The following is a 12,122-nucleotide window of genomic DNA, read 5'->3' as shown; positions in this document are numbered from 1 at the left end:
TCAACAATTAACAAGAAACAACATAATAAAGCCATTGACAAAGGCCCGGCTATTTACTAGAAATTAGGCACTCTTTAAGAGACCAGTGCGTAATTTCACACACTTTACAACCTCCCAGTGCATTTTCAAACACCAGAGTAAACAACCTTGAGTGCACTTTTCGGCTGAAGCTGTCGCCACAACTGGCCAATTGTCTCAAAACTCCCACCTCGCCTCTCTCTCTCTCTCTCTCTCTCACACACACACACACACACACCAGCCAGCTCTGTTTTCCTTGGAACAGTTTTAAATTGCAGAGTGGATGGACTCGGAGAGCCGATACGCTGCAAACACTACGACCCCCACCCTTCCCTCTACCACTCCGATCTTCCCCATATTCCTTGCGAGCAGCGCTGCATTTCTCCCTCATCCAAAGGTGCCTGGGCTGAAGCCGGCCGAGGAGTCGCCTCTTGTGACCCGGAAGCCCAGCTCCCAACTCTGCAGCGGCGAGCTCCGGCCCGGGCCTGTCCCCGGGGAGGGAGAAGGGAGATGGTGCGTGGAAGGCGGCCTTGCGCCGCCCAGCCACCCCGGGACTGAGATTCGGAAGCCCTGCCGAATTCCTCGCGGAGCTTTGCAAGGCGGCAAATCCTTGCGCCCCGTGGATGTCCCCTATTTATTTGTGCGGCAAGCAGCGCCCTTTCTGTTGGTGCGCGAAGAGCCGGCCCGAGGGGACCCATTGGGGAGCCCCTCTTCTGAATCCCCTTCGCGGGAAGGTGGGCGCGACCGAGGGGGCCTTCTGTTTCAGGGCGGGCGACCCGGAAAAGGCCGGTGTGGGAGCGAGGCCTAGTCGGGAAGGGGAGCCGCTTTGGAGCAGCTGGAGAGGCGAGAAGGCGGGAGACGAGAGGAGACAAAAGGGAAAAGGAGAGCGGCCGGTGGAGAAGCCAGGCCCGAGTGGGCGCAGGCCCTCGACTCGGCTTTCCCTCGCCTCCTTCCTGCAAACAGAAAGGCCACCTTGAAGTGGGGCTCCGGGCAGGCCCTTCCGCCTCGCCTAAATGAGTCGGTCCCATGTCGCGGGGAGAGGAAGAGAAAGGCCAGGCGACACCAGGAGAGGCCGGCCGGGGCGAAGCACCACAAGGAGTTTGTTTTCGAGCGCGCAAGATGGCGACCAGGAGAGGCCTCCGGCTACCGCTCTTGGCCTACGGAGCTGAGGGGAAACGGCACTCGCCGGCCACCGCCGAGTGCGCCGGTTCACTTGCAACCTGCGATGCTCCCGCAGGAAAGCAGGAGAGTCGCTTTCCCGAGGAAGGAACGGTGAAACTGGGAAGCCAGAGAACCCCGGACTTGGCGCATATGCGCTGCGCAGGCACTTTCGTCAAAGAGGAAAAGAAGAGCAGGGAAGCGTCGCCGGCTTCCCACCCAAATTCCCAGCCCTGTTTACAAACACAGCTGTTGTCGTAGATTTGCAAAGCACCCTAAAAGCCACCAGCCGCGAGAGAAGGTGCAGGCAAAGGAAGGGGGGGAGAGAGAGCAGGGGGACGGAGAGAGGGAGGGAGGTGGTCTCGGCATCTGGAAAGGACAGAGCGCCTTGTTTTTGAAACTGTCAATTCTCTCAACCCCTATTGTGAGAGCTTCATGCAAAACATCTCGGGCCTTTTAACGCTGGGGCTTGTGAGGCCGCCTCAGATTGAAAAGGAGAGGGAGAGAAGAGAAGGGAGGGGGAAGCCAGGGCAACGCAAATAATTATATTGGAATAGACACACGCACAAACTAACTGCAACATATTGTGTGTGTGTGTGTCTATGTAGATATCTGTGTGCGTGCATATATATGTATATGCATACACACACACACACACACACACACACACACGTATACACGTATACACATATGACAGATATTTGGGAATTGCCCTTCGTTTAGCAAAAATGCGGAGGGGGAAGGTAAAATCCTTGCCTTAGTCAGGGCTAAGAAAAGCCCATGATCCCCCCGCCCAGTTCCCCCCCCCTCAATCGTATTTTTATTAAACACGCTTGTTGTTGGAATCCCTAGGAGGAGATTTTGCCAGTGCCTGATGTTTGCAAGGGCGATTTAACAAGGTAGATTCCCGCTCTTTGTCCTGCTTCTATTGGAAAGGAAAATTGTTCTATAAGCTTCTACTCTTTAGGAAAGTTTCTGCTACCCCAACGGATTTGCAGTTAAATCATGAACTTTTTTTTTCTACAACGCAAAGCATCTTAACCGTAAAAAAACCACAGCCAGCAGCACTTCCTGTGTTGTATCTGTTTTTTTCCTCCAAAAGGCCACTTTTGAGCACAACTCCTCTAAGCACACTCACACGTGTAAAGTGAAACCAAAACATCGCATTTCTCTTCTTTCTGCAGAAACTTAAATTTATTGGCAACTAAATCTGATAGAGCATCATCCCCTTTTGTAAATTGCCAAGGGAATGATTGAAGAACAGTCTTCATACAACAGACAGCAGGACTTTCCTTTATTACTGCATAGTGGTGTTTAGAATAAACAACCAGCAGTGAGATCCCCCCCCCCATTTTTATTTTGTATTGCCACTGTAGTTAAGTATGGGTGGACTTATAGAGACAATCCCTTTTCAGAGTAAAGGGTTGTAAACTCTGTGTTACATCATTTAAGGCAATAGACCTGGTTTTGCTGAAAGGCATTTACACATGTTCCCTTTTGAATGCTAGATATATAGTCCATCGTTTCCTTTGTCTCCAAGAGCAGGGGGAGAACACTTCTCAACACATTTCTCAATAACATAGCAGCAACTCTGTTATATGCTTCATAGATGAATAATATTTGTCGGGGTATTATTATTTTTTTATTGCCAGATTTTTGTTGTGGTGGTTTGGTTTAGTTTAGCCCTAAGAACTGGAAAGTCTGTAGAGCCATATCAAATGGGAAATAGAATTTCTCTTTCATTTCAGGTTAAATTGAAAAATTATATATGTCCACTGCTGCTTACTAAGAGGTATTTTACAGAGAGGACAAAGATACATTCCTAAACCCAACAATTTGTGCTGAACACCACAAGCCATGTGCTCCAAGGCATTCCAGCTAGAAGCAATGGGATTGCTCTGAAGCAATTTAACTGGGTTGTGTATATGGAGTTTGACCATCAGTCATACTCTAATAAGAATCCACTGGACCAGTTGGAATTGTTAATTTGTACAAAGGAAAATGCCTAGCAGAATTGCAGGCCTCCCTCTTTATCCTTGGATCTCCCCCCCACCCACCCTCAAAAAACAAAAACAGCTTTCACTGCCAACCATGAAGCAATAGGTCTTCCTGCCGGTCTTGAAGTGAGATGGACATGTGATTATATTTAGGATTTTGGAGTATTATTTGGTGGATCGGTTTCTCTTCTGTCCCCTGCCTCCAATGCAATTCTTTGGACAAAACTAGGCTAAAAAGCTACGCCTTATGAAGCCTTTGGCTCAACACTGTTCATTCTGCAGCTTCTGGAAAGTGCAGCTAGCGAGTAACTCTCTGAAAGCTACAGGGGCTGAGGTGTCAACAAAGCACAATTAAAAATGAAAATAGTGTCTCGGACGTCTGAAAGTACCACAGAGTCAACAATGTGGTGCTTCCGTCCCCATCAGAGTTGAAAAACTTCCCCTGTTCTCTCTCTGCCATTTTCTATGGAAGGGCCAAAGTGGTGATGAGCTTGCAGGCCCCATGGAGTGGAGAAGAGGCCACTTTGGGATGGGCAGAGGCATGTTTGACACAGGGGGTGGGGGTGGAGAGCTCTGGAACTCGGCCTCTAATGGCAGGATGGTTTTGCCATGAATAATAGTGGAGGGGGGGGGAGCATTGGCAAATCACCCCGCAGCTTGCTAAAGAAGCCAGAGTGGGTGCCTGAGGCTGGGAGACTTACGCAAACTAGGTATGGCCTTTTGGAGTGACATAAGGCTGTAATTTGTGCAGCTCCAGACACAGACTAGCCTATAGCAACATATCTCCCTCCCCCATTTTGAGACCATCAGATTTTAACAGAGCAAGTTAAATAAGTAATATACCACCATGACTGATGATTGCAACTGCCCGACCTGATGTGAAAAACGTATGTGTATACACACACATATATCCTGCAGGTATTTCTTACAAGGAGTGGAAAACCCTTACTCATTTATTTCTCTCTCCATGTGTTTAAAAAGAAGATCAAATTAGCTAATGTCTGCTTGGAAGATTTGGGGGGGGGGGCGTTATCACCAGGGGCAGGAATTTAAAGACCTTAAGGAAGAACAACAAAATAAGCCAAGGATTTCCATCTTAAAAACATTGGCTCTGAGGCCCAGGGCGAAACATTTCAAATGCTGATTTCTTTTGTGATTTAGTAGAAATCATTATGTTGAGATTCTTCTATAGGTGAAATCCTTGAGAATTTGAATTTAGAAAGGGAATCTGTTGGCATATAAATGCTAAATTGGTGAGAAAGAAATTGCCCAGGAGCTGACAGTCAATCCCAAAGTGCTGATTCAGCAACTCTGTGTCAATACTTTCTCAGCCTTTAAACTTTCGGCTAAAATCTATTTAGCTTCCCTTCCCTGCTGTCTTCCACCAACATGCAACAGCACTGACAACTGCCTCACACATGTTTGTTTTTATATCACAGTTTTATAAAGAAACAGCAACCAGCCTCTGGAAGCAGAAGTCCTTCCAATCAAGTCCCTACACTTTTCTCTCACACAGACACAGACATTCCTTCTCGCAAAAGAGTCAGAAACGAATGAGGAACCCTACAATAAGTATAAAATCATCATCACTTTTTTTAAAACAGTGTTTTAATTGAAAATAAAGCTAAAGCATGCTTTTTCCAACAGTGCAAATTTCCATCATTTTGATTTACTGCTTCCATCATCACAACATATTACACCAGCATGTCTTACCAAAGGCTCGACTCTAGAAGTCTGCCTGCTTCAACTCTGTCGAGGTTTAAGTGCAAATATAGACAATTGCCTCTGATTGTCACGTGCAGTAGAAAATGATCCTGCTACAAAGATAGGGTGGTTGGGAAAAGTCCTCTTTTTTTCCAGAGATGTAAAGAAAACAGTGACAAGTCCTGGTTTAAAAAGCCTGAGTTTTGGTGCCAAAGTAGCCACCAAGAGTACGGGGTTCTTCATTGATAATATCCCTTCCACTGGGGCCTCTGTTGCACTTAGCATGCTGAATGTGACTGCATTTCCTTCCGATTCCCTCCAATGGGAGTGTGAGAACCTAACATTTTTTCCTGACTTTGCAAATCTGGGAGGACCAGATTTTGAGAACATCCCCCCCCAACACACACACCTGCAAACCTTCCAATAGAAACAGCGCTCCAACCCAGTCCCACAACAAAACCTAATGATTGGAAGGCCCCCTCCTTGAGAGTAAAATTTACTTGGAGGCAAATCCCATTGAACTTGGGGTAGAGCAGCTTCCGAGCAAATGTACAGTGGTTTGGCTGGGTTGAGTACTGTAGCCGAGATAGGCAATCGTGGCCAACCTGAAGGGTTCAAGAAGGCAAAGAGTGGCATGTCCTTTTTTAGTCTCTCTTTTTTTTCGTCCTAAGAATATGCCTGACCATCTAATTCCAACTCTCCCACTGGTGACCTGGAGACACACGCACACTCCCAACTGCAGGGTGCAACTGCTTTTGTGGAAAGGACAGGTGGGGAATTAAAACATAACAATGAACCCTCTGCAATAAAGTAGAAGGCATTCCCAGCAGAAGGATAGTGAATTCTCCCTGTGCAACCTCTCGCTGAAAACAAAACAAAAAACCTTGTACGGAACTGAACATTTAGACTTCCTGAATTCGAAATCTAGTGCATTTACAGGTTAATGGCTCATTCGAATTGTTATCATTCAACTTAAAAAAAAAAAACATAAACCAAACATTTATTTGTAGCAGTTGGAATTGAGGTACCAGGTGCATTACTAGCATTTTGAGACAGTAAAGTGTTCCAGCTTTAGCAGATTCCACTGAGGTGGTTTTTTTGTTTGTTGTGTGGTGTGTGTGTTTTTAATAAACTTGGAAAACTTTCGCCTGAAGTAGTCTGTGGAATGTTAGACCTCTTTCGTCCTCCTCCTCGTCGTCGTCCCCCCTCCCTTCCCCCCACGATGGGTTTTCATGGCAAAGAAAATAGTAATCCGGTTTTATTTTCGTCGTCCTCCAAAAATAGAATAAACCAGGATTCCCCCACACCATTAAAAAAAAATCAAAATCAAATCGGATGTGATGTGATGAGGGGCGGGACCAGCATCCAGCGTAAGATTCTCGAAGGTCAGGAAAAGAAGTAGTTGGGGTCCCCCCACAAAAGGAAAAAAGACCAACAACACAACAGCAACAACAACAACGACCATGAAGTAGGGTTCCCATTCAATCTCTCATGAATGAAATTTCCTGAATTTGTGGCTGGGTGGAAGAGGTATTGCTGAGCCGCCCAGCTGCCATTTCCAGACAGGATGGGCCTTGGGAGGCGGCTGCGCATCCCTGGCGGTATTTAAGGTGTAGGCTGGCAGCAGATCCCCGTCGAGGCCCACCACCAAGGAGGGCGGGCAGGGAAAGTTGCCCATGAAGCTGAAGGGCCTCTTGACGGCCGAGGCGACGTGGCCGGCCGCCCTTTTGCGCCGGCTGAGAACTGTCAAGTCGTCCAGGGCGCCCTCGGGGGCGTCCAGGAGCTTCCCGGCGGGCAGGCGGGGGCTCCGGACGGATTTCAGATTTGGTTTGAGCGGCGCCGGGCTGGGCAGCAGGGCTCGCTTGCCCAGCACCAAAGTCCGGTAGTTCTTCCTCACCCGGGCTCCAAATTTGTACTCCCCATCCTCGGGTTTGGCGGCGGCGGCGCCTAAAGTGCAGGAGGCGAGGGCCTGGCTCGACGGAGCGGGCTGGCCCGGGGGGCTCAGCGGAGGGCTGGGGGGCTCGTCAGTGCAGCAGGCGGGGTCTTCCTTGGCTGGCAGCAGAAGTTCCTGAGGCTGGTGGGTCGGGCTGGGTGGCGGAGACGGCGAGGGCCCGGGTTCGCCGTCCGCCTCCCGCTTGTGCTCGTCATCGCTGCCTTCACATTTGAGCGGGGGCTGGCTCTGTCCCTGAACCGGGAGGGCGCCATACTCGGCGTTGGCACTGCTGTCCTCGATTTTAATCTGGGCAATGGGCACAAGGGGCAGCGGCTCGGGGTATTCAGCAGCACCAGCAGCAGCAAGCACCTCGGGCTGGCTTTGGGAGGAGGAACAGCCCAGGCAGGGGGTCAATGGGCGATGGGGCTGGGGGGCTTCTGGGGACACCCCAAGAGCAGCAGTAGGACTCTCTGCAGGAGCTGGAGGAGGAGGAGGAGAGCGGGTGGGCCAGCCTCTCGCAGCGTCTCGAAGGAACCTTGGCTGTGGCAAAGCGTGGGGCGTCTTTGGGCTGGGTGAAGGGCACCCCCTGGCCAGGCAGGGGGCGGCTTTCAGGTCGGGAGCCTTCACGTCGGGCGAGGGAGAGGGACACCCGCCGCCCCTTCGGACCTGGCTCAGCTCCCCAAAGCAGTGGCAATCCACACCGGGCTCGGTTTTGGGGACCCAGCCGGCGGGGGTGATGCCCCAGTCCTCCTCGGGCGCCTCGGCTTTGATGCTCCGCGCGGGTCCAGGGAGGCTCTCGTCGCGTCCAGCCGAGGCGGGCGTGGGAGGCAAAAGACTGGCCGGAACCCCCGCCAGACCGGGCGGCTTGCAGAAGCTGGTGCGCCTGAAGCGGATGCTCTGCACGGATGCTTGGCTGGAGCCGGAGCTGGAGTCCGATTCGGAGCTGCTCTCTTCTTCTTCCTCCTCCTCTTCCTCCTCCTCTTCCTCCTCCTCGTCTTCCTCCTCGTCGGAGCTCAGCTCGCTGGAATCCGAGGCGTAGCTGCCCTCCTCGTCCTCCGAAGACCCCGAATTGCTGCTGCTGGTCAAACTGGAGCAGAAATCGGAGTCGTTGGCCGCGTGGTCCGAATAGGAGCTGGAGTCGGAGTCACTGCTGTAGGAGGGCTCCGGGAAAGGCTGCTGGGGCGGCTCCGGCGCCAGGAAGCCGTTCAAGCCCGGCAGCCTCTCCAACGAGGCGGCTTTGGGGGGCTTGCCGGCGCAGGGCACCAGCAGCGGGAAGCGCCCCTCGGCGGCTTTCTTCCTCTTGGAGCGGCAACCCAGAGCCAGCGGGCCGCTCTCCGACGTGGCGGCGGCGGCAGCTGCTGCTGCGGCTGCTGCAGCGGCGGCGGCGGCGACGAGCTTGGGTTGGCTGGCAATGGCGGCCGAGGAGTGGTAGTAGTAGTGCGGGTGCTTGGAGCAGAGCAGGCTCCGAAAGCAAGGCGCCTCCGACGCCAGCGAGACGTAGCGCGGCGCCAGCGGCGCAGTTTCATAGTTTGGCGACCCTTTGCAAGGGGATCGCGCCAGTCCCGGCGCGCTGGGCGCAGGCGATTTGCTCCAAAAGTGAGGTAGATCCGAAGCCGGTAGGAAAGCGCCCGATGCCGCCGCCGCCGCGCGCCACGCTTTCCGTCGGCGGCCGCTGCTGCCTCCGCCGCCGCCGCTGCTGGCCAGAGGCGCGGCGGCTCCATTCAAACCCAGCCAAAGTTTACCGCCTCCTTTCCAGAAGGCCGCGTAAGGGTCCGGCCCGGGGGCTTCTTGGAGGGCCGCGGCCCCCTTGCGCTTGGTCCTGAGCACCCTCTCGGTTTTGCACGACGTGTAGAGCGCCTCGACGTCCTCGCGGGAGATGAGGGTGCATTTGGCGGCGTGGAAGGCGATGGAGTTGATGGCTTTGAGCTTGCGCAGCTCCTGCAGGTCGCAGTGGTGCTTCTGCACGTTGAGGTGGTCCATGCGCTTGTGCACCGTCGTCCGAGGGATGTTCTTCAGCAGATCCGTGAAGACCTGCGACAGCGCGAACATCTGCTTGCCCCGGATCACCAGGTAACCCAGGCGCACGCCGTCCACCTCCTCGAAGCCCGACTTCAGGTGGTCTCCCATGGCGCGCGCCTCAGAGCAGTCCCGGCATCCGGGCAGCGGGAGGGAGCATAAAAAGGGGGCGCCGGAGGGGCCCCCCCAACCCCCACACATGCACGCCGCACCCCGGAGTTGGAACCAGCAGCCTTCGGCGGCGGGAGGAAAAGGTGTGCAGCCGGCGGGGGCGGATGGAGGGGGTGGGGTGGGTGGCAAGGAAGGAGAGGAGATCCACGCGAGAAAAGGCTATTTATATATATATATATATAAAAAATCCTCAGCCAGGTGCTGGAGCGGGGTCTCAAGGCATCCTGCTGGAGGGAAAAGAACAAAGCCTGTTATACCCGATCAAACTTTAGGCGGGGGCGGGGGGGGAGATGTTGGAATCAGGAGAAAGAAAGAAAGAAAGAAAGAAAGAAAGAAAGAAAGAAAGAGGGACTGAGCGCTATAGGGAGGGAATTTTTAAAAAATCCAGGTCCTGGAAAACTGCCTTAGGGGATTGGGCGGGAGCGATTGGCTCGCTTGCCCCCGGTGTTTCTCGACGGCACTGAGGCAGGCTGGCTACCTGTGCCTTTGGCTGGCGGCTTCCCCCCACTGCCCAGCCAGGATAAAGGAATGTGAGCCAAAGGGGGCTGTGCGGAGACGAGACGAGCCACGCAGCCGCTCTTCCCGCCGCTGCTTTCGCTCCAAATCAAATGACAGAGGGAAGTGAGCTGGTCCGGAGACACCTTCATCAATTAATTCCCCTCAAGCCAGCGCTGATTGGACACTCCTGACAGGTGATGCAATAAAAATTGATATTCCACCCCCTTCGCAGCTCCCCCCCTCCAAATCTCTGGCTAATTAGCATACTCTTAGGCTCCTACCTCCCCTCCCAAAGTAAATAATACTGTTAGTATATAAATCTTTCTATTAAACAATCCGGAGCTCCCAGCCAGCCCACAGCTCGCTCTCGGCGGCGCTGGCGACTGAAGGACGGGTTTGGAAGCCCTCGGTGACACGGGTTTTGTTTTATTTTTTGAAACAAATATAAGAAATAAATGGAATTTGGAAACCTTCTTGGGGTTATTTAGTGGGGATAAAGTGCGGGGGTGGGGAGGACAGAAAGCTCTTTCCCCCACGATACGAATTCTGTGGATGTAAAGATTGGAAGGGGGAGCTTTTAAGTAACCATTTAAAAGGGGCGCTTATTCTGCAATGCGTGTCAAAAGGAGGGTTCCTCAACTGGTATTCCCCTTCCTTTGGCTTGCAAGCATAGTTAAACAAGACAAAAACAAAACAAAAAAAACCCTGGGGTTTGTCTGACGTTATTTTGTATATTTCTGTGAACGACTCGGAAAACGAGAATACTCACGTTCGCTAGCTTAAGTCCCTTCTTTTCCTCTTCCTCCTGGTCTTTCTCTCTCTCTCACTCTTTCCGATAGCTAAGTTGGTGCTACTGGGGGGGGGATTATTTAGGGCTGCGTGGTTATCCTGAGCTCCAGCCCCGCAATACTGTAACACTTTTCTCTGAAATTCTGCCTGTAATATTGGGGGGTGGGGGAGGGGGAGAGGAGGGGGAGAGGAGGAGGTTGGAAGAGAGAGGGGGAAGAGAGAGAGAGAGAGAGAGAGAGATCGGGACGCGGGCTCACGTCAGACCCATAACAAAGCCGAGATAAGCCAGCAGCAAGGTCTCTACTTTTCCACAGTTCCCCCGTGCTAGCTCCCAAGGTGGAGGGAGTCCCCCCTCCGGTCCGCGCGTCCACGCCAGGATCGCCTGCGTGTTGATTGCTTCCAGCAGGGGGAAAAAGATGGCAACAGAGCCGAGAGGAAAGCTTGGAGAAGGAGGAGGAGGAGGAGGAAGGAGGGATGAGGAAGGGGAAGATTGCAATGGGTCACAGGGATGCTTCTGACTTCTAGGGTGCCGCCCTCGCTAGAACTTCCCTGGAGGCTGAGGGTTCTTTCCCTCTCCCCCCCCTACCTGCGGTCCAGACGATGAGACTGCACCCCCCCTCCCCGCCGCTGGAATAGTAAATTCACTGAAGGTGTCTGGGTGTAAGGCGTTTCCTATTCACACGTTCGGTGTCTGAATGTTGGTGCGGGAAAGAGGCTTGCCCCTCCCCCCCCCGCACACTTCCATCGCTCTATAGAAAAGGCTCTCCCCCCCCCTTTCAAGTCCAACTTTCACCTTTCCCAAGTGGCGGCCGAATATTTTCGGCTCCGTGGACAAAAGAGGGGTGGGAAATAAGGCCCAGCCCACGAAAAACTTATACTGTCTTATGGGGGGGGTGTTTGAGTGTATTATTCCCCCCCCTCCAAGCCCTTCCGTCTTTCAGATCTATCCCAACCCAACGGCAAAATGACCAGCAGCCCGGCCCTATTCCCCGCATCTAAGCGGCTGAAGCCCCAGTCGAGCCGGAGTCGAATCGGCGTCGATCCAAATCCTGCTAGTCCGCGGGGTTGCGGTGGATCGCAGTCGCTAATCGATTCACGCCGAATTCCGGCCAGAAGCACAAAGTGGCTGTGTCTTTGCAGAGAGGAGCTGGCGGCCAGAGCCAAAATGAAATGCATCCCTGTGCTCCAGGAAAACCACTGGGATTCCTCGGACGAAGAAACAGTGTGTGTGTGTGTGTGTGTGTGTGTGTGTTGGGGGGGGGCCGGAAGGTAAGAAGAAGATGGCCTGTCTTCGAAGGCCATGTGCCCCACTGATAGAGATTCCCATAGTCCTATGCCCCATAATATGAGCGGCTGCAGAATGATTACGCCGGAACTGGGAAAACGAATAAGCAAGTCTACCAACAGAGCTCAGTAGTCCAGTCCCGTCCCCACAAAAAAACTCATCCTGTCCCCCCCCCCAAAAAAATCCCCTCCTCTTGCTTTTTTTGGTGTGTGTTGATGATTCATTTTCACGGTCTTTGTGCATGACTAGGTAAAATTCAGCCGGCGATTTCTCTCTCTTCCAACCGCCCCCCTCCTAGCTCCCAGTGTGAGGACTGAAGGGCCAAGGGGTGCTGGCGAGCGCCCGGAAATCAAGAAAGTCCGTGGCCTCGCCTCTCAACTCAGCCTGGGCTTGAGCAAGCCGTGGAGCTCGGCTGCTGCTCCTCGCCAGACAGAAGGCGACACAACTTGCACGGAGTGACTTCTTCCCTCCGAGCTCCAAGGCCCGGTTCCCTCTTGAAGCAAGAAACTGTTGAGAGAGAGAGAGAGAGAGAGAGAGAGAGAGAGAGAGAGAA

The 12,122-nt window shown here is 52.9% G+C and overlaps 1 protein-coding gene and 1 long non-coding RNA gene across 3 annotated transcripts; one reads left to right on the top strand and one right to left on the bottom strand.

The window, feature by feature from the left end:
* The first annotated feature begins 288 nt into the window (after nt 1-288).
* On the top strand, nt 289-6,030 carry LOC128424358 (uncharacterized). The gene is made up of 2 exons (XR_008332991.1): nt 289-1,477; nt 4,613-6,030. It is a non-coding gene; the product is annotated as an uncharacterized LOC128424358 (long non-coding RNA).
* SKIDA1 (SKI/DACH domain containing 1) lies at nt 5,860-10,839 on the bottom strand. 2 transcript variants are annotated; one of them, XM_053410432.1, is made up of 2 exons: nt 10,265-10,839; nt 5,860-9,224 (listed from the first exon to the last, which is right to left on the bottom strand). In XM_053410432.1, exon 2 carries the CDS (start codon nt 9,025-9,027, stop codon nt 6,367-6,369), a length of 2,661 nt encoding a protein of 886 aa, XP_053266407.1. In that variant the 5' UTR covers nt 9,028-9,224; nt 10,265-10,839; the 3' UTR covers nt 5,860-6,366. The 2 variants fall into 2 exon arrangements, with proteins under 2 accessions (XP_053266407.1, XP_053266406.1); XM_053410431.1 differs by having other exon boundaries at nt 5,860-9,221.
* Between the last annotated feature and the right edge of the window lie 1,283 nt (nt 10,840-12,122).

Source organism: Podarcis raffonei, chromosome 12, assembly GCF_027172205.1.
Source record: "Podarcis raffonei isolate rPodRaf1 chromosome 12, rPodRaf1.pri, whole genome shotgun sequence".
NCBI lineage: Eukaryota > Metazoa > Chordata > Lepidosauria > Squamata > Lacertidae > Podarcis > Podarcis raffonei.
Note: the sequence above shows the minus strand (reverse complement) of the source record. Positions and strands in the feature narration are given on the sequence as shown.

Excerpts from the sequence above, each read along its gene's own strand:
- SKIDA1 (XM_053410432.1), bottom strand. The coding sequence starts at position 9,027 with ATGTGTGGGGGTTGGGGGGGCCCCTCCGGCGCCCCCTTTTTATGCTCC.